The sequence below is a fragment of the Hypanus sabinus genome, chromosome 4 (assembly GCF_030144855.1).
Source record: "Hypanus sabinus isolate sHypSab1 chromosome 4, sHypSab1.hap1, whole genome shotgun sequence".
Taxonomy (NCBI): domain Eukaryota; kingdom Metazoa; phylum Chordata; class Chondrichthyes; order Myliobatiformes; family Dasyatidae; genus Hypanus; species Hypanus sabinus.
In genome coordinates, this window is record NC_082709.1 from 153,656,686 (window position 1) to 153,682,470 (window position 25,785).

The 25,785-nt window shown below is 41.9% G+C and overlaps 1 protein-coding gene across 1 annotated transcript in view; it reads right to left on the reverse strand.

Moving 5' to 3' along the window:
- Nucleotides 1-3,971: 3,971 nt before the first annotated feature.
- pla1a (phospholipase A1 member A) overlaps nucleotides 3,972-25,785 on the reverse strand; it is a 30,304-nt gene continuing 8,490 nt past the window's right edge. Inside the window, exons 2-11 of the mRNA XM_059968466.1 lie at nucleotides 24,464-24,668; nucleotides 22,502-22,679; nucleotides 21,941-22,049; nucleotides 19,843-19,944; nucleotides 19,285-19,377; nucleotides 15,608-15,775; nucleotides 12,351-12,440; nucleotides 9,235-9,349; nucleotides 7,470-7,625; nucleotides 3,972-4,367 (exon numbers count right to left, since the gene is read on the reverse strand). Coding sequence (XP_059824449.1) covers nucleotides 4,295-4,367; nucleotides 7,470-7,625; nucleotides 9,235-9,349; nucleotides 12,351-12,440; nucleotides 15,608-15,775; nucleotides 19,285-19,377; nucleotides 19,843-19,944; nucleotides 21,941-22,049; nucleotides 22,502-22,679; nucleotides 24,464-24,668 — 1,289 coding nt within the window. The 3' untranslated portion in view covers nucleotides 3,972-4,294. The remainder of the gene's footprint in view (nucleotides 4,368-7,469; nucleotides 7,626-9,234; nucleotides 9,350-12,350; nucleotides 12,441-15,607; nucleotides 15,776-19,284; nucleotides 19,378-19,842; nucleotides 19,945-21,940; nucleotides 22,050-22,501; nucleotides 22,680-24,463; nucleotides 24,669-25,785) is intronic.

The following is a 25,785-nucleotide window of genomic DNA, read 5'->3' on the forward strand; positions in this document are numbered from 1 at the left end:
CTTTTGAGGGAGATTGTTTAAATTTAAGAGACTGGAGGAAGAAGTCTTGAGAGCTTGAGCAGGATTATCAAATGAAAACAATTCTACGATATACTCCAGTCCCAGACCATTGAGGGTTTTAAAAGCAAGGAAGAAAGTATGGATTATGATCAGAGATTAAGGGAGCTAGGGCTTTACTCTTTGGAGAGGAGGAGGATGAGAGGAGACATGTTAGAGGTGCACAAGACATTAAGAGGAATAGACAGAGTGGACAGCCAGCGCCTCTTCCCCAGGGCACCACTGCTCAATACAAGAGGACATGGATTTAAGGAAGTGGGGAGGGAAGTTCAAGGGGGATATCAGAGAAAAGTTTTTTCACTCAGAGAGTGGTTGGTGCGTGGAATGCACTGCCTGAGTCAGTGGTGGAGGCAGATACCCTAGAGAAGTTTAAGAGACTACTAGACAGGTATATGGAGGAATTTAAGATGGGGGGGTGTTATATGGGAGGAAGGGTTTGAGGGTCAGCACAACAGTGTGGGCCGAAGGGCCTGTAATGTGCTGTACTATTCTATGTTCTATGCTCTAAAACTTTAAAATCAATTCTAAAAAATCCAGGAAGCCAATGCAGAGTAGGTAGTCTGGGAGTGAAATACTCCCTCATCCTTGTTCTGGATGCTAGGTGTCGTTCTAGACTGTTAAAAGTTTAACAGTGGCGTTCTGAATGAGTTGAAGTTCGTAAATATCTTAGCATCTCAAAGTTATGCAATTGTCTTTTCATCTAGAGCTGATTTATGATTACAAATTCAAAAGCACTGGTTTATAAAATGTCAAAACGTTGAAGGCTAAAACTTGAGAAGTAGGTTCCCCTATCAGCAGTGCACTCCATACTGATCTGTCACTTAGTGAGATAGTGGCTGATCAAACTGCCTATGGTTCCACTTCATGTCAAAACATGTGAGTCTGTTTCTAGTAAATAGGTTGTTTGTTAAGTTTAGCAGAATTTTATATTTAGAATTTATCTGAAATGATGAACTCTCATTCTTTATTGAAGAATTGCAATACTTGGTAAAACATGTTGTCATAACCGCAGACACGGCTGGGGGTTCTACCCACCCGCACAGCTGGGATGTGCCGCAGGTTCAGCAACTGCACTCCTGAATATGCACATTCCAGCTAATTTCTGCTTCATTGTGGCAGTATTTAACCCCCTTCTTTTCATTGTAGAGTTGTCGACACTTGAGCAAAGCTCAGCAACATTACGCTGCCTGCTTCTCAGCCGTCTGAGAAGGTGGACTATCGATTTGACTGACGCTGGAGATGAGCAACATTCCTTTAATTTTCCTTTCAGCTGCAGTGTTGGTATTTAGTCTTCCATTTAGAATTTTAGTTAGCGGCCCTGTTTTGCCTAGTGTTTGTTGTTTTCCTTTCCCTTAAAATCCAGTTTGCATTAAATTCGTGAACTATCGACCTGCTCCCCACTTGGGCCATATCTGAATGGTGTGACACCAAGTCTTGATCACACGAAGGTGGACCCAGCTGTGAGGGAACAGTTGACCTTGGCCCTGAGATTCATTGGTCAGGTAGGAGAAGTGCTACAGGCACTTGAATCTGTCCTGGGTGAAGCTACTGAAGCAATGCAGCAGGTAATCTCGTGCTGACAAGCCCAGTCTCATCTAGAGGAACAGGTATCACCCCTCACAGCAGCTGCTCAGCGGCTCATCGCGGACAATCAGAGCCAGGTGTCTGCGATTTCGGCTCTCACGGCCACTGTCCATGAACTTACCGTGGACTGCCAGCTGACAGCCATTAGCGTTCTCGCCAATGTGACTCAGCAGCCTCTGGTTGTGACAGTCCCACTCCCATCATCTCGTAGGTCCTCCTTTTCTGCTGCCCCGACAACTTCTGCCACTAATGCTCCCACTCCCGTGCCTGGACGGGAAATTAATCTTGCACTGACTCCTGCGCCTGTATGAGAACTGAGTATTCCACCACCGGGCAGACCCTCTGGTAATCCCGATGGCTGTGGATACTTTATTACCCGGGGTGAGCTAACCTCCAAGCCCAGCCTGATTGTTGTGGTGATGATGTGAAAAAACTGGCGTACATGGCAAATCTCCTAGATGGACCTCCAGTCAGCCTGTTCAACACTCAAAGGGAGCAAGGATACCCCGCAGCCCAGGTGTTTCGAGATGTCATTGCAATTAGGGAAGGCTTTCCAGTACAGGGACCTGAGTCAAGGCAAAGGGGCAGCGAGGGATGATGCAGCCGAATTCCGCCTGCTCTCAGTTGAGACGGTAAGGAATGAGAGATCTCTCATCACTGCCTTCCAGCGTGGACTGAATGCAGAGGTGTGGTACACCATCACTGTCAGGATAGTCTGGCTATTCGAGTTTACAACCAGGTACAGGGAAAGTATGTCTGAATCTTCCTATCACCATCCTACCTCTCCTTCTCCCTCATGGAGGAGCCTGGACCCTATCTCAGGAGGCATGAGATCAGCACAGGAGAACAGGTGCCTGCCTCTTTTGTGATGAGCCAGGGTGTGTGTGTGTGTGTGGTGTGTGTGCGTGTGCGTGTGCGTGTGCGTGTGCGTGGTGTGTGTGTGTGTGTGCGTGTGTGTGTGTGTGTGCGTGTGTGCGTGGTGTGTGTGTGCGTGTGCGTGTGCGTGTGCGTGTGCGTGTGCGTGTGCGTGTGTGTGTGCGTGTGCGTGTGTGTGTGTGTGTGTGTGTGTATACCCTTAACTCCTGGTGGAGTCGTCGGGGCCCCGTCATGACAAGCTTTTTACACTGATCTTTTTGGTGATTGCTCATCGTACAGCTTCTGAAACCTGGCAAAGCCCATCCCTCTCCAGGCTTTTTTTTACAAGGTCGAGTTGCTAGCTCGACACTTGACCCAGGCACGGCCGGATTCGAACCCAAAGTCCAGTGTTGATGCCACTATGCCACCAGCCGGTTTACATCTGTGGGTGGCATGTCCCAAGCGTCTGGTAAAAGAGGGTACCCTTCAGCAAGGAGGGGAGTCCTGACCGAGTTATGCAAGTAGCTTCCTTGTTGTGGGGATCTCGGACCCACCGACTCTGGTGCACCTGGGAATCTCATGGACATCACTCCAGCTCAAAGATGGGGATTTCCAACTCAAGAATTAAGAGAAAAAAATCAATGTCACGGCCCCGGATGGTCGATCTCTGGGCACCATCAGATCCACATTTCCATCCAACTCCTCCAGCTTTGCTTGAAGGCAACCATAGTGAAGAATTCTCCTTCTGTGTGGTTAACTCACCTGAATTACCACCAGTGCTTGGTCTCCCCGGTTATCCTGACATATACCACGGATTGATTGGCCCGAGAGCACTCCAAGAATAGGGACCGGCATGCTGAACCTCCGTTCCTTGAATCCCCTTCTTTGTCAGCAAGGATGTGGACCTGTCTGGGATTCTGGCAGAATATGGAATCTTCTTGAGGTCTTTAGTAAAGAAGAAGGCCATTTCCCTGTCTCCACACTGGCCATAGACATCTTACCTGACATTCATCCTCCCTGGAACCAGCTCTTTTCCTTCCCTCACCCTGAAACAACAGTCATGGAAGAATACATCAAGGAGGCCTTGGCCTTGGTGTTAATTCATCTGTTAATCTGGCCAGCAGGAGCAGAGTTCTTTTTTCACTTTGTTGTTTTCCTTTCCCTTAAAATCCTGTTCGCATTAAAGTCTGTGAACTATTGATCCACTTTAGTGTCTCTCTCTCTCCACACTAGGGCCATATCTGAATGCCATGACACACACAGTACCTACATTCAGTTTGTAATTTTCAAATCTCTCCAAATATATCATACTGATAGCCTCAAATTCAATCAAGAAGTGATATTCTCGGAAATTCAAATGGAGTGCCCGAATTTTCTGACTGTGTGGCGCATTGGTGGAAAATGAAAACAAAATTAAGTGAAGCTTAAATATAATTCACAGAAATTTTAATTTTACATCTTGTACAATGGTGGGAGCAAGAATACAGCTGTATGCATGTTTATTTTGTTAATGGTACATCCACTACATTATTAACTCAACCTGCTGATGATGCATTCTTGGTTTATATTTATATATGCTATGTATAAACCAGTTCTAACAAACTTTCATCTGCAATGTAACTGACCAAGTTCAGCATGTTTCTTTGTCATTCTATATATAATATGCCTCTATTTTAAAGCACATTACGTTTCATCTTTTATTTCTCTCGGAAAGAACATTTGAAGTCTTTCTGATTTGTTAACGAGAGTATAGTCTGGCTGTTTCATTCTTGGATCAATAGGTTTTGAGACATTTTGCTTAACAGTTAACAAGCTCCTGAAATATGACTTTATTTATCACCATATCGTAGATGCAGCGAGATTGTGTTTCTCTATATAAAAATAAAATAAAATTAGAGTTAGATTGGGTAGTAACTCAGATAATGTTGTTTCTAGAATTATTTAGGGACTTACAGATTAAACCTCACAATGGCACACTAGTTTTAAAGTACAGTCTGGTGTTTTCTTAAATGCTCATTATATCTTTTATTTTCTTGCTTGCCATCTGCTTTGTTATTTAACTCCTGAGTAATACAACTTATAAATTTCCACAACTGGCAATTACTGTATTAACTTATGTACAAGCATGTAGTTCCACACATCTTATAGCTTGTAAAATTGTTCAATTTCAATAGATTTTCTTGCCACTGTTACCAGTTAATCAGAATAATTCTGCCAGTAACACCATCTTACTTTTAGTTTCAAAAGGAGTCATCAAACAATATTTGACGCACAAGATGTTAGAGTCAATGAACAAAGATGGTGAAAGAGGTGGGCTAAAAGGATGATGTGAAAGGTGAAAGAGTATAGAGGTTTAAGATGGGAGCTCCAGAGATTGTGGCAGAGGGGTCTGAAGCCTTGCTCACTGATGATGGAGTGAATACAAACTGCAACATGTATGACTTGACTATATCTCTTCCCACCTTCTCTCCTGTAAAATTGCTGCTTCCCCTTCTCAGTTCCTTCATCTCTGCCACATCTGTTCCCAGGACAAGGCTTTCCTTTCCGGGGCATCAGAGATGTCCTCCTTCTTTAAAGAATGGGGTTTCTCTCCCTCCACTGTTGATGCTGCCCTCACCCACATTGCCTCCATTTCCCGAACATACACACTCACCACATCTTCCCACCACCTCAACAGTGATGGCCTTCCTCTTGTCTTTACCAACCACCCCATGAGCCTCTGCAGCCAACACATCATTCTCTGCAAGTTCAGCCCATTCACCTCCTCCCTCACCTCCATTCAGAGTCCCAAACAGTCCCTCCAGGTGAGGCAACACCGCCTGTGGATCCGCTGAGGTCGTCTATTGTGTCTGGAGCTCCCGACGCGGCCTCCTCAACATCGGGGAAGTTGGAGTGCTGCTTTGTCAAACACCACTGCCCCGCCGGGCCAAAGCAGAACTTCCTGGTGGCTGAACAATTTAATTCCAACTCCCATTCCCACTCTGACATGTCGGTCCATGAGTTCCTGTTGTTCCATCCTCAGGATGGAGGAGCAACATTTTACATTCCGTCTGAGTAGCCTCCAACTGATGGCATGAACACTGAAAGCAAACACGAGGAAATCTGCAGATGCTGGAAATTCAAACACACACAAAATGCTGGTGGAACACAGCAGGTCAGGCAGCATCTATAGGGAGAAGCGCTGTCGATGTTTCGGGCCGAGACCCTTCGTCAGGACTAACTGAAAGTGGCGCAGGGTCTCGGCCCGAAACGTCAGCAGTGCTTCTCCTTATAGATGCTGCCTGGCCTGCTGTGTTCCACCAGCGTTTTGTGTGTGTTGCATGAATATTAATTTCTCTTTCTGGTGAAAATAATCCCTTCCTCTCCCCTTTTCTTCTATTCCAGAATCTGGCCTCTTAACTCTTCTCACCTGCCTATTACCATCCCCTGGTACCTCTCCTCTTTCCCTTTCTCTTATGGTCTACTTTCCTCTCCTATCAGATTCCTTCATCTCCAGCCTTTTACCTCTCCCACCCACGTGGCTAGCCTCCTTTACCTCCACTCTCCTTTTTATTCTGGTGTCTTCCCCCTTCCTGTTTGGTTCTGAAAAAGAGTTTTGGTCTGAAACTTCGACTGTTTATTCATTTCCATAGACGCTGCCCAACATGCTGATTTTGTTCATCATTTTGTGTGTGTTGTTTTGGAACATGTTAGAGACTGGAATTAGAAGAGTGCTGATAGTCTGTAAGCTAAAAGACTGATAGATATTATGCAAAGACACTGTAGACAGGTAATCAATATAGGTTATCAAGCACAGGATCAGAGTGTGAGTGCAACTTGCTGCAGATTAGAACATAGGTAGGAGGGCTTTGAATAGAATATCAGAATCAGAATCAGGTTTATTATCACCAGAATGTGTCATAAAATTTGTTAACTTAGCAGCAGCAGTTCAGTGCAATGCATGACATAGAAGAAAAAGGAAAAATAAATAAATAAATTACAGTACATGTACCTTGAATAGAATTAAAAGCATGCAAAAAAACAGGAATAATATATATTTAAAAAGTCAGGTTGTGTTCTCATTTAGGAATCGGATGGCAGAGGGGAAGAAGCTGTTCCTGAATTGCTGAGTTTTGTGCCTTCAGGATTCTGTACCTCCTGATGGTAACAATGAGAAAAGGGCATGCCCTGGGTGCTGGAGGTCCTTAAAAATGGATGTTTCCTTTCCAAGACATCGCTCCCTTAAGGTGTCCTGGGTACTCTGTAGCCGACTAAATCTGCAGCTTCTTTTGGTCCTGTGCAGTAGCCCCCTCTACCAGACAGTGGTGCAGCCTGTCACGGCACGAAGTTTATGCAGAGTGAAAGATGGGAGGCCAGGTAGATAATATGGAGCAGTACTTACAGCAGTTGGTGAGCTGAGACCAGGAGAGTCAATGGTGGAGATAAATGTTTTTGATGATGAAATGTAATCAGAAGCTCAAGTTGTAGGTTGAAACTCTATTCCCCACAAAATGGGTATGGCATGAGGTTAGATTTTGCACAATTATTGCGTTGCGATTTGAAATAATCAGCAATCTTTCAGTGCATAGTTCCATTAAATCATCCCTTAGAAATGGCCATGCAAGCCAGAGAGAACAGCATTGGCATTGTGGGAAATTCACTACGAGTATATGAAAAAGATTAAGCTATCTATCTGTACTGACTTCTCTTAACTTAATTGGGCTGGAGTCCTTGGACGAGGGGGTTTCTTAATCAACCAAGTTCCTATGTCTCTTGCAAAGCTCCCCTCCTCCCCAGTGGGGAAAATATATATGGATGGAGGAAGTAGAGGATTGGACTTAGAAAATGAAGAGATTATTCATTTTCATGTCAGGAGTATACCATTTGGCTGAGAGCTACTAGCGCACATAGAATTGCACTGATGGATAAATCAACACATTGGAGGAAAGAAAACAAACTTCAGAGAAACGGATTGGACCTAAGAAATCATTTACCTGTCATTCAACGGGAGTTCTGTAATGCGCAACATCTCAATAGGAATTACGTGAGCTTTCTGATGCCAGGTAGACAACAGTTTAATATTGACAGCTGTCATGTTCCCAAGGCTCACGTCATGTGATATCACTTTTTTAATTATTCTTTTATTCGTTCTATGAGGAAAGCATACATTAAGAGATTTAACAACATGCTGTTTTTGCCTTGAGCAATGATACCTCTGCGCAACTTTTGTGGGTGTGGGGCTGCCAGTTCCCACAAAATGGAATTCTGTCGGTGCCAGCCACCCGTCAGGCCATGAATCCTGAGGCCTTGGCATCAGACCACCCTGACAACCGGCCAATACTTTCTTATTGTCAAAGGTTTCTCAAGGTCCGTTACTGGGGAAAGAAGATACATATTTTTTTTAAAAATTGAAATTATTGTAAACTCCTTTTAGTAACTCATTCAAGATAAGTGTCTAAAACCACTTCCCTTCCCTTTACTGTGCAGTGTGGTAGCCCCATTCATTTATTTCAGTTATGGCAGATGTAAAGCTTGGGGTGGGGTGTCGTTGCGGTCAAACATTTTGTTTCTGACCTGTAAGCTTAGGTTGTTTAGACAGTTCTCATGGAGTTGTGACTGATCTTCAATGTTCTCGCACTGAAGTGCACAGATATGGAACACATCTATGAGAAACAACTTGCTAGTGGCTCTCTTCGGAATCACTGTGAGAAGGTTAGTATATTTTGGATTAATATAATGAATGCTTCAATTCTATTTTTTCTAACTTCCTTTATGGTTACCCATGAAGAGTATGAGAAGAAATGCATAACATTTCTTTTTAATTGCCTTTTTATGTATGGCAGTGCCATGTTGAAATTGTCCATTTATGATACATTTTACTGATTACCTAATCATCAAACTTCTGGCGGTAAGATTATTCTGCATTTGTACTTCTAGTTCCTAGCAGTGTTTGTCAAACAATATTCGATTGTGACACAGTCATGTAACTAGAAATAATGAAGAAAGATTTGGTTAAGAAGGTGGGTTTAAGGACCATGATAAAGGAGGAGGGATATAGAGGTTTAAAATAGAAATTCCAGAGATTGTTATTGGTATATTATTGTCACATTACTGAGGTACTGAAAAGATTTTTTTTTGCATTCCAAACATAACTGTATTGCAGGGAGTGAAAAAATAAGTGTATGCAGGATCTGGTGTTGCATTTCCAGAGAAAGTACAGGTAGACAAATAGAGTACAGGGGCCACAACAAGATGGGGGATTGGGATATCATGAGTTCAAATTTTCACAAATGAGAGACGCATTCAAGGGTGGAATGGAAGCTGACAACTCCAGTGGCTCATGACTTTTGTATCTTCTGCCCAACGGGAGAGGATGAAGAGAAAGTGAACAGGTTGGGAGGGGTTCTTGATTATAATAGCTGCTTTTCCAAGGCAGCAAGAAGCATAGGCAGAGCTGAAGGAGGGGAGGCTGGTTCTATACTTGCAAACTCTTACATCTTGGCCACTGCTACATTTCAGTTCCAACTTGACAACTATTAAGGACCATAATCACAAGCCACTGAATTCAGTTCACTGCATGCTCATGTACTTTACTGTAAACAACCACTTTTGCATTGATATATTGTGTTGGTTTGAATATCCAACCATCTTAAGTTGCAGTGATACCATCTTAAGTATGTTGAAAATACTCTTGGGAGAACGATAAACCAAGCTTCTGTTGCTTTCCAGCCGTCATGAAAGAGAGTAAAATGAACTTACATTAGTAATTGTAGTTTTGATCTTTGCTTGTAGTTATTACTCAGAAATATCATCTCAACACGCTGATTATGAGTTCCAATCTCTCCCAACATCAGTTCTACCAGAAAATGTTTCACTAGTTGGAGAAAATACCAGAATAAAATTCAGGTTAAAAATGATTCGTATTACCTCTTGTTTCACTGCCATTTGGACGATTTAAACGCTGGCCCAGATAAACTGGAAGGGCAAGATGCTGTGACTGGGGGCAAGGTTCAGGCTGATTACACTCGCTCTCCCACAATGTATCCTCTCTCTCTGCAGTGCTGAGGCTATGAGTCTGCTCCTGCTGCTATACACTTTGTGTCCACAAGCTTGTTCCACTTTTTGACGAACTTGAGATCAAGGCTTTGGGCCTGCTTAAGCTGTTCCGGGGATTCATGTCATTGAACTCAATTTGGTTCGGAATGCTGTTATTTGCATGATTTGTGTTCTTTTTCTCTATCACTGTGCATTGGGTGTAGGTCTTTCTTTTGTTTAAAATTTGGCTCTTTTGGGTTTCTTGCTTTATGGCTGTCTGTAAGCAAGCTAATCTCAAGGTTGTACAATTTATAGATACTTTGATAATAAATGTACTTTGACTTGACTTTGATGGATGCTTCTTAACGTCGTTTGTTCAAACTGGTTATTTCTTCTTGCTCTCGGGACCGATGAGAGCATAGGATAATTTCCTGGAGGCTAGAATGACCAAGGAAGAACAACATCTGGAAAGAAGAGATCTTCAGCAAGAAGAATACCTAGTTTTCTCAGGTCCCAGTTTGTGTTTTTTGACAATGGATCATTTCTTGGATTTGCAAGTGGTCCTTGTGAAACAGATCACATTGTAAGAGATAACTGTGGAATTGTCCGCCATGTAGGAACTTATTTCACAGCAATATCACTGCAACTCGCAGAGGAATATGAGTTAATCACCCAGGCTGAATTGCATGTTGCCCTTGGTTGACCGATGTTTTTACTTAAACATATTGATAGGCCGTTGTTTTCCTGACTGGCGGACTTCTAAGGTTACAAATGGTTCTTGGGAGTGGAACCCTGTTGTAACATGGGGAGGACCAGTAATAATGATAATTCAAGAAAAATGATCATTATAATTGGTGCTTGAGAGAACATAAGAACATAAGTAACAGGAACAGGAGTAGGCTATTTGGCCCATTGAATCTACCCCACCATTCAATAAGATCATGGCTGAGCTGTCCATAAACTCAGCTCCATCTACCTGCCTTTCCCCCCATAACCCTTAATTCCCTTACTATGTAAAAACCTAACTGTATCTTAAATATATTTAGTGAAGACGCCTCTGCTTCCCTGGGCAGAGAATTCCACAGATTCACCACTCTCTGGGAAAAACAGTTTCTCCTCATCTCCGTCCTAAATCTTCTCCCCTGAATCTTGAGGCAATGTCCCCAAGTTCTAGTCTCACCTACCAATGTAAACAACTTTCCTACTTCTATCTTATCTATCCCTTTCAAAATTTTGTATGTTTCTATAAGATCACCTTTCATTCTTCTGAACTCCAGAGAGTATAGTCCCAGGCGACCCAGTCTCTCCTCATAGATTAACCCCTTCATCCTTAGAATCAATCTGGTGAACCTCCTCTGCACTGCCTCCAAAGCCAGTATATCTTTCCTCAAGTATGGAGACTAGAACTGCACACAGTTGTAAACATGCCCTGTAAAAGGCAAAGCATGCCCCAAAATCCAATAGGCTAATGTCTTATTACAGGAAGGTTTATATTTCTTGAGATAACAAGTCTCTGGACAGTTTACTAAGTGGACAGATTCAAGGAAGTGATTGCAGGCTGTTAAGCATAGCTCCTAATTGGCTCTTCATCACTTTGAAAATACTACTATTAGTAAGCAAGGTGACATTACTGCAAATGAAAAAGCATGAAGCTAGAAACTACCCTGGCCCTCTGTGTGGCCAAATTTCACTCCAATCTTTGGAATCAGTTCCCCGAAGATAAAGTCTTAAGGCCCAAGACCGGATTTCTGAGATACCATGTTAAAATGTTGCCTTCTAACTTGGCTGGTGCACCCTGCTTTGTACGTAGTCATGATCCATTAATCTCTCTGCTGGGCATCTCAACTGTCACCAAATACGTCCACAGTTAAAATGGCAGCTGGCAGGAATGCAACAAAAATAGGCTGTTAAATATGCTGGGCAGTTTTGACAACCCATCTGTCTTGGCTTGGTGGTCTCAGTGGATCAGGGGAATCAATCATGTTTAGAAGCAATATGGTGAAGTTACAAGTTACATCCTGGCTCACAAAAAGCATTCCAGAGGGAAATTAGAATAACATTGTTTGAAGCGGTTCTCTGATGTTCTGTCATTGTTTTGTTCTATTGAAAAATTATAGATGATTATAATCATGACATTTCATTTGTTGGAATGCTGTTAAGGGAAAAATAGATAAATTATTCCTATCTGCTGTTTAAGAAGTGTTTCTTTCATCCATCGCTGTAACAACAAAAGCAGATGCAAAAATTCATAGTTCCAGTTCAGATCTCTAGCACCATTGCATGGCTCATTGTAACATTCTACATTTAGATATTAGGAGTTAGAAGCACAGTCATAAATGCAGTCACTCCATGGCGTGCTTGCAAAAATCCTTTAAAAATAAGTATTTTGACATAACATACGTTTTATTTATCAAATTGGGAATCATACTAACCTTCAACAAATTTATGGAGACTTTGATTTCTTAAGTGTCTGAAGGCAGTTGGAGTTTTTAACCAGGGGTCTATTAAGTGTAGGACAACTTGTCCATTGTCATTGTAGTATGAATCAATGAGCTACTATGGACAGAGTTATAATTCAGTTAAGATCTCTGGCACCTTCACTTTTTTTGTTCTTTAAAATCTGAGTTATATATAAATCAATACCTTACCAGGAATACGTTACAATGATGGGTTCAAAAGCACTATAAATCATGTGTGGATAGATTGAGCTTGTACCAGCTCCAAGGCAATCTGGTACCATAATGACCTTTGGGATACACCATCATCCTTCCATAACTTTAAAGGATTTATGTTTAGAAAGGCAGATGGTTTTCTATCAGTGCGGAACAATGGACACTCACCACAGAAAGGCGCATGACTTGATGTCATCAGGAATGCTTTAACCTCCCTTGGTTGTATCGATGCACGCATACCTGCATAGTCCAAAAGTCCTAAATGATTGTGAAAATATTTTAATGTTATACACCTTTCTCAAGTTTCCTTTAGATCTTATTTTCCTTATGGTTCCTTAAGGTTGTTATAGCTAGGGGTGGTAAAGGGAACATCCTCCCCCTACCTACTAAATGCTCCCAGTGGCGTGAATCTCAACTAGCCTCTGACAACCAAGTGCAGCTCCTGGCCTCCGCATGTGCCTCAGCTAGTAAGCCCAGCAGAACTGTTTCTACTGACAGGAGAAAGGGAAAAGGCTTGTTGCTGGCACCTTAAAACCACTCTCTTCGGGCAGTTGGGTCTCGTCAGCCATGGTTGGCAGCTCTTCTAGGAGAAGGAAAACTCTGATCTCAAACCTCTGCTGCTTTGCGGTCATACCCACTCATAGGGAAGGGTTCGGGAGCAAACCCGGAGCGAAAATTCTGGAGCTGGAGTCCCTATGGCAGTCCTATGTTAAGTTCAATGCTGTCTAGCAACTCCTGTGATGCCACTGGTGCCAAACTGTATCGGTCTCTGCCATTCCATTGGGCTCATCAGATGCATGGAGAGAGAGAGAGCTTGTTATTGTACTGCCCAGGCTTGCATACCGAGACAGCTGGGATCCATGTGGAGGCCTCGGCTCAGTATTTTCAGAAAAAGATAAAGTAAATTGGTAGCCTCATATTTTTGCCGCCTTCTTCTTGGCCTCAACTTGTTTGTTTCGACTGTGTATGCTGTGCCCTAGCTGTCTAAGTCGATAGACAAGTCACGGCAGTATGATATGGAGAGGAAGCTGTTGCCCATGCAACAGGCTCTCCCTCCCGTGCAGCTGATGAATCCAAAAAAACAAGAGAGACCGATACAGTTTGGCGGCAATAGCATTGCGGGAATTGCCAGACAGCGTTGAACTCAACACAGGACTGGCACAGGGACTCCAGCTCTGGATTGTCCCTCAGGATTTACTCTCAAAGTCGTCCCCATGAGTGGGTATAGCCACAGGGCAGCAGTTTGAGTTCAGAGTTTTCCTTCTCCTAGCTGATCTGCCAAACTTATCTACCCAGAAGGCACCAGATGCCTAGCTATGCTCCCTTGTCCTGTCAGCGGAAATGGTTCCGCCAGGCTTTGCAGCTGAGCCATATGTGAAGGCCAGAGGCCATTGGGAGTTTACCCCAACTCCCCACCCCTCCTGTCCATAACAACCTTAAGGAACCAACTTTTTGTATATCTGGGTTAACATTTAAAAACTTCAGTTGCGTAAATTAAACCACTATCTCAGTATTATACATTTCATGTCAACATTCCATTTCTACATCTTACTTTCTACACTTTGGTCCTTATTTATTACAAGTACATTACTTATTTTTCCCATGGTAACTAGTTCAACTTCCCTTTCTGTTTGCTCACCAACCTTTTCCCAATTGCCCTCCTTCCTTCACCATCTTCTCATCATTTCCCCCTCCTCAGCTGGCTCCACCAGCCACTTCCCAGCTCCTCTTTCACCCCTCCCTCTCATTTCTACCTACTGGCTATCTCCCTTCTACACTCTTGGTCTTGATACAACATCTCGACTTGAAATATCGACTATCTCTCTCCCTCCATAGATGCTGCCCGGCCTCCTAAGTTCTCCAGCTGTTTGCTTACTGCTCCAGAGTACAACATCTGCAGGCTCTTGTCTCCAAGAACAATATTGTCAAATGTACGTTATAGGTTGAAGTGCTCTATGTGACTTTGTACGTATTGGCAAGGGAAATCTGAATGGGCAATAACATTAAAGCATGTTAAAGATGTCCAATCCTGGAAACAGAAGATGACCTTGTCCGTTCAAGGAATTATTAATACTCTCATTGATAGTACAATTACTTCATTAGGAATGGAGGCTAAGACCTGACTGCAAATTAAACATACAGATGGCATTTAAGGTCAAAATTCCTCTCCAATAAACCACTAAGCTGTGTAGCACTTCCCCAGGCTGTAATAGGTGCTTCAGATTCCCACCTCCAGTGATTCTGGCTTCACTCTGACCTCAGGTGTGTCTGTGATAAATTTGCACAGTTACCCTCTGACCTTGAATACACTGTTTCTGCCCCCCCCCCCCCATACTGTTAAGGTTGGAGACAAGAGATCGTAGGTGCTGAATCTGGAGTCACCATCTGTTGGAGGAACTCGGCGGGGGGGAAAGAAGTTGTCATATTTCAGGCTGAAATTTGATGCAGGGTTTTTGAAGAAAAACATCAACAATTTCTTTTTCCTCTCAGAGCTGCTCAGCCTGCGGAGTTCCTTCAGCAGATTGATGCTATTAAATTTACTGCCCATCGAAAATTACCTTCTGTAGGTCAATGGCAAAATGAGTTAAAAGAGGGAGTTGTTGGACATATGCAGAGAGCGGCAGGGAAATAATGGATATGAATGGGATTAAGGGGATTGCTTCATGAGAGCCAACATAGACTTGATGGTCTGGATGGTGTCCTGTATTGTTATAAGCATAAGATGCCAAGCATCAGGTTAAATAACTCAGTTCGTTGGCACCTAGTTTACCTCTACTTCACAGAAGGACCAAATGGTTCCATTATACAGATGCATACAACACTTTGAGTGGTCTGTAGCTTCGGTTACAGGAAGTAAATTAATTTCACTTCTGGCATTTGCACCATCAGAGCATAAGAAACCAAAGATTAAATTCACATTGTCTACTATAATGAAGAGAAGACACCTGCTATTAACAAGTAAATTTAGTGTATCGAGGTAAACGTTAATATGTCAAACAGTCTACAAAAGCTTTTCTTCATGGATCCTTGGACCAAATGAGATAGTCGCAGAGCCTAAGGCAGAGTTGTCCCATTAATGTTATCATTTGATCCTGCAATAACTAGTGCAAAATGACGCAGGAGAATCTTTTACAGTTTCCCTGCCTGATTTGTATAAAAGCTCCAAGCTGGACTGGTTATAAATCTCATTGGCTATACATCCCACCGGGAGAGGGTTTTGTAAAGTGTAAATTGGTTTCATACATATTCCAGGCCCTAACAAACGGAATGTGACACAGTCATCCATTAATATTGGGGAAGAACAACTTACCAATATTCATTAAATCAAATTCCAACAGCAATTGTTAAAAAGTTAGTCAATCATTTTAAATAATTCATTACGTCAGAGGACCATTGTTAGCAGTAATAGATCCATGCTCCTGTACCTATTTGAGGACAGTGTCTCAGGGAGTTGTATTGGCATTTCACACACTCTCCATTGATAAATAGCTCGTATGACAGACAAGGGAAAGCAACCAATGGACAATGATTCTTGATGGAACTGATGTACAGATGAACTGCTCTCATGTGGTCACAGATTACATGTTTGTACACTAGGGTGAGAAAAGGAGAGATTTGTAAGCAGTGACACATCATTGTGAATCTTAAACTGCTCAATAGGTTAGTCACACTTTTGCTATCAATGATATATGTTGCATTTACCTGGAAGATATTTACACCATTTCACCAACTATTTCGAGAGCCAAATTTACTGACATAGAAATCACATTATATTTTCTGCTTTATTGCTGTGAAATTAATGCCTATAAGATCAAAGTAAAAATTCGGAGTCCATTGCACTTCCATTGGGCCCAGTCCCATATTAGCATAGAGAACAATCACCACAGGACTCTTCACCCAACATTCACTTGCAAAGTGTGTGAGTGAATTCTGGATGACACTGTTTTACATTCCAGAAGTCCTGCCTGAAAGTGAGTATTTAGTAGAGTTCTTGGACAGTCAATAGTAAAATAGGTTCAGTATTCCATCGGGTAAAAGCAGGTAGAAATTCTAGTAGATCTTTATTCCACAATTACTATTAAGTAATTAAAATGTTCAAAACCCACTCAGTTACATTGGCCAGGAAATTTTCCATTCATACAATGATACAAAGAGTTAAATAGTTCAGTAGGAATCCACATAAAATGGAGGATATCCATCACTTTCACTTATTGTTCTCATGCATTGTTAGTATGCAGTTTGCTTGAGCATTTGAAACAAATAAAATAAATTAGAAAATAGGAAAAAATTATAATGATGAATAGCTCTTACCTGATAGAGATGATCAGAGGCATTGATCATGTGGATAGTTAGAGGGCTTTTCCCAGGGCTGAAATGGTTTACATGAGAGGGCACAGTTTTAAGGTGCTTGGAAGCAGGTACTGAGGAGAAGTCTATTATTTTATACACAGAGAGTGGTGAGTGTGTGGAATGGGCTGCCAGCCACGGTGGTGGAGGTGGATACGATAGGGTCTTTTAAGAGACTCCTGGATAGGTACATGGAGCTTAGAAAAATAGAGGGCTATGGGTAACCCTAGGTAATTTCTAAGGTGAGGACATGTTCGGCACAGCATTGTGGGCTGAAGGGCCTGTATTGTGCTGTAGGTTTTCTAGGTCTGTGTTTCTAGAAGAGGAAAATAAATCAAACTATATTGAAAGGGCATCATAAAAATATAATGAAGAAAATGAAACTATATCCAAGGCCTTGAAAGAAGTTACTAGTGAGATGGATGATAAGGGTTTACATTTCTGAAAGTCTCTAGGTTCAAGGAATGTTCCATTAAATTGGAAAAGAACAATTTAGACTTGTTTTCTAAAAGAGTGGGAGACAGTAAGGTACAGACCATTTAATTTAGAGGGAAAAGCTTTACTATAATAATCAGGAGTAAGTCAGGCAACACATACACAAAATGCTGGAGGAAATCAGCAGGCCAGACAGCAATGGAAAAGATACAGTCGACATTTCAGGCCAAGACCCTTCAGCAGACTGGGGAAAAAATGATGAGGTCAGAGTAAGAAGATGGAGGGAGGGGAAGGAGAAAAACAAGCGGATTGGTGAAATGAGGAGGAGTGAAGTAAAGAGCTGGGAAGTTAATTGGTGAAAGAGATACAGGGCTGAAGAAGGTGGAATCTAATAGGAGAGGACAGAAGGCCATGGAAGAAAGAAAAGGTTAACAGCACCAGAGGGAGGTGATGGGCAGGTAAGGAGATAAGGTGAGAGAGGGAAAAAGAATGGGAATGGTCAAGGGGGAGGCATTACCAGAAGTTCGAGAAATTGATGTTTATGCCTTTGGGTTGGAGGCTACCCAAACGGAATATAAGGTGTTGCTCCTCCAACCTGAGTGTGGCCCCATCACAGCAGAAGAGGAGGCCATAGATTGACATGTCCAAATGGGAAAGGGAAGTGGAATTGAAATGGGAGGCCACTGGGAGATCCTGCTCTCCTAGCAGATAGAGTGTGGGTGCTCAGCGAAGCAGTCTCCCAATCTACATTCATGCCATCGGGTTGGAGGCTACCCAGACAGAATATAAGGTAACACGAGTGAATCTGCAGATGCTGGAAATAAATAAAAACACAAAATGCTGGCAGAACTCAGCAGGCCAGACAGCATCTATGGGAGGAGGTAGTGACGACGTTTCGGGCCAAAACCCTTCATCAGAGTGAAGTAACATGGGATGGTCGAGGGGGAATAAGAAGTGGGGGGAGGGATAAAGTAGAGAGCTAGGAAGTGATAGGCTGGAGGGAAATTGGCTAGGGGAAAGGTGGAGAATTATGGGAAATAAAAGAGAAAGAAAGGTAGGGCTGGGGGGGGGGAGATTATAGTGAGGGGGGAAAAAGAGAAAGAGAACCAGACTAAATAGATAGGGATGGTGGTAAGGGGGGGGGCAGGGGTATCAACGGAGGTCTGTGAGTTGAATGTTCATGCCGGCAGGTAGGAGGCTACCTAGGTGGGAGATAAGGTATTGCTCCATCGACCTGTGTGTGGCCTCATCTTGACGGTAGAGGAGGCCGTGGACAGACATGTCGGAGAGGGAGTGGTCTGTGGAATTGAAGTGTGTGGCCACAGGGAGATCCCGCCACTGCTGGAGGACTGAGCGCCGGTGTTCGGTGAAACGGTCTCCCAGTCTGCGGCGGGTCTCCCCAATGTATAAATGGCTACATCGGGAGCACCGGATACAGTATATCACCCCAGTTGACTCGCAGGTGAAGTGGTACCTCACCTGAAAGGACTGTCTGAGGCCTGGGATGGTGGTGAGGGAAGAAGTGTGTGGGCAGGTGCAGCACTTCTTCCGTTTGCAGGGATGAGTAGAAATTGGGCAGCTGGCCCTAACTCTCTGATGCAGTGTTATTGGCGTTTTCAGCGCCCTCCCAGCTGTTTGATAGCCGAACTATTCAGATTAGGCATCTCAAAACAATCGAATGCTGACACAATGCTGTCTCCTCAAACTCCTCCAAGTTCACTGCAAGGACAAGTGAACCAACAGGAATGTCCTTTCCTAGGATATTCCAGGGAAATAATAAGACTTTATTCCCAGGAATAAAAGAGGATGATGGGAGATCTCATAGAAGTGTACAGGATTGAGAGAGAAAGCAGGCTTGTCTCTCACAAGTTGGGTGAGAATAAAACTGGAGGTCACAGGTTTCGGTTGAAAGATGAAATAGTTAGGGGGAATCTGAGAAAGAGTGTCACTTTGAGGAGAGAATTACAATAATGCAAAAAAAAGCAGTGTATTTATCAGAACCATACTTGATTCAATTGCATCAATGCAGAAGAAGTTTTCCATTTTGGTGACCAGCATTCAGAATATATGCACATATCAGCTATTGCTGGCTTTCTAGCTCTCATTATGTAAGTGAAGGTTGCCAAAGATGTATGAGCTTATTGTAACTGAGAATCCCTGAAAATTTTATCTTAAACATTGAAAAATGTAGTAATATTTCATTATAATCCAGTGATCTTAAGTCAGTAACATCTTGCAAATAACCTTTTTGAGCCAGCTGTGCTAGTGAGGCTAAACTACGAAGGTTTAAGAACATAAATTCAACTTAGTGAAATATTACCTGAGGATGTGGAACTCCGTGTACAACCAGGTTGATCTTTTCCATCATTTAGGTAGAAATCAATATGGCCAACTGGTTGCGAAATTCCAAAGTCTGTCAGTTATCAAAACATTAGTTAACAAGCTAACACTGGTCAGCTGGCAGCTCGGAAATTAGATGCAGAGAATATGCCACAACTGATAATGGAAGATAATTAACAACCCAATAACTTGCAATTCTGACATTCCAAATACACAACCTACTGTAAACTCTACAGATGATTTACCATATTTTTTAACTGATTTAAGAAATATTTTAAGGCACCTATCTCCTCAGTTGAGGTTGTAGTCATAGTGTGCATCTGGCCCCCTAGCTCAGGTCAGTTGCATTGTACCCATGGACTTGTTGCTGAGTCCAACAGCTAAGAGGCATCTAACCTCCAGCTCCTGACTTCCACAATGCAATGCAGAGACTTGGAAGCCAGGATTGAGATGAGCCACAGACTGAGGCTGGCCGGCCACCGGCTGATGAACATCATAAAGTAGACAATTAAGAAGAGTCAATACTTTTCACACTTACAGTCAGAATCACTATGAATAGCTTCAACGAACACTGCATCGCCAGGATCAAGGCGTCTGTCCACAGCCTTCTTTGAAAATTTGGGCCCAGCGGGATCTAAACCTGATGAATGAATCAAGGAAACAGTTCTTTTTTAAAAAAAAGTGGAACTATTGATTCTTCAGAGTGACATGAAAAGAAGAGATTTTAATTAAGTGGTGCCACATGGGACAGCCATATCCTATGTTTGTTTTACATTATACTCTGTCTAACATCTGCACTTACCTTGTAATTAGCAAACTCTTCTTGCTTATCTAGCCTCCTTTTAAACACATCTAAGATGCCCACACTAATTATACATGAGTTCTATATTCTACACATAAAAAATCCCCAAATTTGTATTGGACCAACTAGCTGCCATCTCATGTTAAAGGCTTCTTCTTTAGGTTGATATCACAAGTGAAAGCATTCTCCTTAACCCAGATTAAGAGTACAACACTAGACCATCTCTTTTCTTAAGGAAAACATCTTGACCCAGCTCACAACTCAAATAAGTGGTGGAACCTGGTCACTTTCTTCCTGAAAGGACTACCCAAAGATACAAAAGTTAATGTTCTTCTGGTAACGTGTAGTCTGAAATCTGGACCACTTGGAAAAATGGGACGACAAATGTCAGATGGAAATCAATGCAGACAAATGTGTAAGGTGTTGCACTTCAAGAGGACAAACCAGGATAGGGCTTACGCTGTGAATGATAGGGCACTGAGGTGTGCAGCAGAACAGGGGGATCTGGGAATTATGGATCAAGGATCCATAATCCCTTGAACAAGGTAGATAGAGTCATAAAGAAAGCTTTTGGCACATTGGCCTTCATAAGTCAAAGTATTGAGTACAGGATGTTATGATGAAGTTGTACAAAACTTTGGTGAGGCCTAATATGGGGTACTGTGTGCAGTTTAGGTCACCTACCTACAGGAAAGATGTCAATAAGATTGAGAGAGTGTGGAGAAAATTTACAAGACTGTTTCCAGGACTTGATGACCTGAGTTATAGTGAAAGGTTGAATAGGTTAGGACTTTATTCATTAAAGTGTAGGAGAATGAAGGGAGATTTGATATACAAAAAATTAGGGGTATAGATAGGGTCAATGCAATCAGGCTTTTTCCACTGAGGTTGGGTGAGACTAGATCGAAAGGTCATGGGTTAAGGGTTAAAGATGAGATGTTTCAGGGGAACATGAGGGGGAACCTCTTCACTCATAGAATGGTTAGAGCCAGAGGAAGTGGTGGACACAGCTTTGTTGTCAACATTTAAGGGAAATTTGGATAGATACGTGGATGGTAGGGTATGGAGGGCTATGGGCCAGATGGGACTGGGCAGGTTAATAATTCAGCACAGACTGGATATTCCAAAGGGCTTGTTTCTACTCTGTAGTGTTCTATGATTTTGTGGCTCTATGAGTCTATGAAATGACAGGCAGATAGTTTGCTGCCCCACATCCAATGGAGATAAAATGGGGGTGCTTTTGTATTCATGACTGAAGTGAGTATTATGTGCCTTCCATGTCTTACAAATGTAATCATCAGAGGTTACCTTTGGGGAAATCTGTCCTTGGATCCATCTGCAAAAAGGAAAGCTATTTACTAAGCTAATTACAAAGCCAAAGGCAACCTGGACCCACACAACAGGAGGTCAGTGCTGCCACCTACATCCAGTTCTGTTCAGGGGCCATGATTTCCACCCATGGTTGTGCAGACTTGGAAATTGATTATTGTACCTTTGTAATCACTGTTACTGAACTCCTGATACTTTGACACTGATCCTTTCAAAACCCCTGACACCAAACTTTGTGATTCTGATCTTCCTGATTGCCAGCCTAATCCTCCGAGTGTCCAATACCTGCAGCCTGCTGCCTACATTAAACTACAAATAAAACAGAAACACTCAAATGCATGGCCTGTTTCAGACTGAAATTTATGTAGTATTCTTGGACAAATAAAAATAGTTAAAATTACACATCCAATCATGACTGAAACCTTTCTCACAGAAAGTATGAAATAGAAAAAAGATCTTTTACGTTAATAAAAATGCCTGTTGTTGTTATTATTATCTCTCTTACCTGTTATTCTTCCTAGTTTTCCATCAAACACACGGCCCACATTTCCAGCCAAATGTGCTCCCAGACTGACTCCAATCAAATGGAACGATTCTCTTGTGCTTCCATGTGACTGACAATATAATCACAGTTATGTATACTATTAGCAAATAAACACATTTCCAAGCTACCTGATGGTTGACAGCAACTTTCATTTAATGTGGAAAATATCACAGACGGTCTTGTGAGGGAAAATCGTGTAAGAAGGAGTGGTTAAGAAGGTTTGAATAGCTAAGTGTGATGCAGAGGATAATGTATCGAACAGTGGGAAGGCATTTTTCAGAAAGCTTGAACTGGTGGAAAGAGGCAGAGAAGATGACACAGTTAGAAGAAGATTCAGAGCTGAGATAATCTAAACAGTGGTGTCAGAGAACAGACAGACCATTATTACAAACAAATCCACATCCATCCAATATAGGATGTGGTTTTAATGTGCGATTAAAACCTTATACATTGGGATTAATCAGTGCTAGCAAAGCTACTTAGCTTGGCAGATACAGTTTCATCGACCCATTTGGTACTTACAACAAAGCTTTGTATAAGGGTACCAATCTCCTCTCCTAGATTATCCAAATTATCCACTGCACTAGAATATAAAGCTGTTGCACCAATAATCCAATCGACAATAACAACATTCACATCCATTGCATTAATCAGTTCTTTTGCCATATCGTCAATCCAAGAGGGTTTGCTCCCTGTCAATCTCGAAAAAAGAAGAGAACATATTTTAAAGAGTAAAATACCAAGAATCATCAAATCCAGACCCAAGCTTGTTCAATGGACATTTAATGCATTAGTCAAATTGGCTGATCCTGCCTTTGGCAGTTAACTATAGTAAACTTCTGCAGGGATATGTTTTCCATAGAAAGTACATTCATTGAGCAGTTTTGGAGCCACAGAGTCCTTTCTTAGTAACACACACAAAATACTGGAGGAACTCAGCAGGTCAAGCATGCTGCTTGAATAGAGTACAGTTGACTTTTTGGGCCGAGACCCTTCAGCAGGACACATCAGTGGTTTACTCTCTAATCATAGGCCACAATATGTTGTCAGATTAACAAGGTTAATGGGAATCTCCTGTATTTAATTGTTAGTAATGCAGTAGCTTGAGGCAAAGGAGAGATTCTTTGTGCAGTGAAACTGCTTTGAGTTGTCTGCTTCATTGTTGGTTCTCAAAAAGGCATTTTGCTGTCTGCCTGCAACTGATATGTAGCAAATGGGATGAGCTTGCAGAATAGATATATACAACATAGATCTCATTCATTTCACCTTAAGCATTCAGTTAGTGATCTGGTTCATTAATTACTGTCAGTAAATCTCTCAAAACAAACTCTTACAATTGTGAAGTCTTAATCCTTCAAATTTTAATAGATGGAGATTTAAAATTAATTTGCTTCCCACAATCCAATCTTTCTTTCTATTTTGCTCGTCTGTACCTGTTTTAAGGCCACACTGCCCCTGCAGTTACTTTGATGGTTTTTTAGTCTGATTTGCTGAAGCGATTCTTCTTTCACAGGCCCCAAATGCCCTCCTTGAGAAAGTATTGGCTTCCACTTTAAACAACTTGCCATATTGAACATGAGAAAGCCCAGTCATCCCAAAGCAATGAGTGAATGACGAAGACTGAACGATGCCATGCCAGAGCAAGAAGAATGGAGTAGCTCAAATCCATGATAACAGTTTCCTTCCTGCTGAGGCAATGCTCTTCACAAACCCAGGCAGAGAACTCACTACCAGTCTCAAAACTCAAACCTATTTGCGATTCAAACTCATGGCCTGAATATGTTATGTCTTAAGTGACACAATAAACAGAATCCAATGATTTTCATCAGAAGATTTTTTTTAACTATTCACTTGCGAGGTCAGACAGGGCACTAATTCATCACCTCATCCAAAAGATACCATCTTCGAGAGTAGAATACGCCTTCAGTACTACTGTGAACAGTTGGCTAGATTCCATTTCCAAGTCCTTGGACTGACTTTTTGAGAAAGGGTGGCAAGGGCACTCAGCTAAAACTTTCTAGTTGTCTTTAAGGTTTTGCACATTTAGTATTTATTTAGGATTCAGTTTCAATTCTAATTGCCCAGACTTATGAAATCTCGACAGCTTACCCAGCAGTGAAGTCAGCAGCAAGATGACTGATTGAGGGGAGTACAAAATGTGTTTTCATATTTTTTGTCTGTGACACTGCAAGACCCTTTCCAGCCATGAGACTATTTTGCATAAAGTCAAATCCCAGTCCCTGGGTTTTCCAATTCTTCCTACTTTTATCTCAGCCATAGCAAGACTTAGGTGAGATCATAGAATATCACAATGCTGGGTCACTCATTCGAGAAGATCAGTTGTATTTCCAGCTCTCATTATCCAAAGGCAGCAATAAACATAATTCCTAATGTTATTATATAATCTTGTACCATCATCACACAACCATGAATTTCCAAGTTTGCTCACAATTTTACTCAAAAATTGTAAAGTTATTTCATTACCTGAATCCATGCATTATTATTTTGGTGGGAAGGCTCCCATTGAAGTTTGAATTCTCAATGTCATTGTCACCTTTGATAAACTGTGCACAGTCGGCATTCCTGCGTGTAAGTAGCATGAACTGGACACTGAGTTCAGACCTTCTTAAAATACTTCTCCAGGAATAAGATTGGAATTCACTGCAGTTCTGTGAGATGTCTCCATTAACTGTAACATGAACAAAGTTTTTCCCTTGAATGATTAAAAAAATTCTTTTTGAGTGTATTCAGTATTATGCTTTGAATGGTGTGTGTGTGTGTGTGTGTGTGTGTGTGTGCAAAAGAACCAAAAGGATTTTTGAGAAGCAATGTACAAAAATAAATCAGACATTTGTTCCAATTTTAAGTAATTCTGTTTTAGAGAATAAATAAGACTTACAACATTGAGCAGAATTAGGCCATTTGGCCCATTGAATTCTGCAATTCTATCATGGCTGATTCATTATCCCTCTCAACTCCCATTCTCCTGCCTTCTTCCCTTAACCTTTGACACAATTACTAATCAAGGACCTATCAACCTCCTCTTTAAATATACCCAATGACTTGGTAACAAATTCCAGAGATTCACCACCCTCTGGGTAAAGAAATTCCTCTTCATCTCTATTCTAAAGGGACATCCCTCTATTCAGAGGCTGTGTCCTCTAGTCCTAGATGTCACCATAATAGGAAACATCTTCTCCAGATCCACTCTATCTAGGCCTTTCAATATTCAATAGGTTTCATTGAGTTCTTCCCTCATTCTTCTAAATTCCAGTGAGTACAGGCCAAGAGCAATCAAGCACTCCACATACATTAACCCTTTAATTCCTGGAATCATTCTCGTGAACCTTCTCTGTACCCTCTGCAATGCCAGCACATATTTTTTTAAAAATCAGAGGCCCAAAACTGCTCACAATACTTCAATTGTATCCTGACCAATGCCTTTTAAAGCCTTGGCACTACATCCTTGCTTTGATAATGCTCTAAGCCGTCATTTTGCTCCATCGTTACTTGATTGATGTAGACAGTCAAATCAAGTTCTTAAAACTTGCTGGTAGAATAAATTTAACTAATGACACATTACAACACAGGCAAGGTTAAAGTATAAACAAGCACTGCCAAAGCCTGATACTAACTCAGCATGCACGCTGTCTTATGTTTATTCATGTTGAGGTACTCTACTTCAATCTGAGGAAGACTGAATCTTTTGAAAGAATGGTTGTTGAAGGGACTGTGCTTAGAAATTGAAATTGAACCTACGGTAAATTGACTGTAAAATGTCTAATGCAATCCACCTTTAACAATGC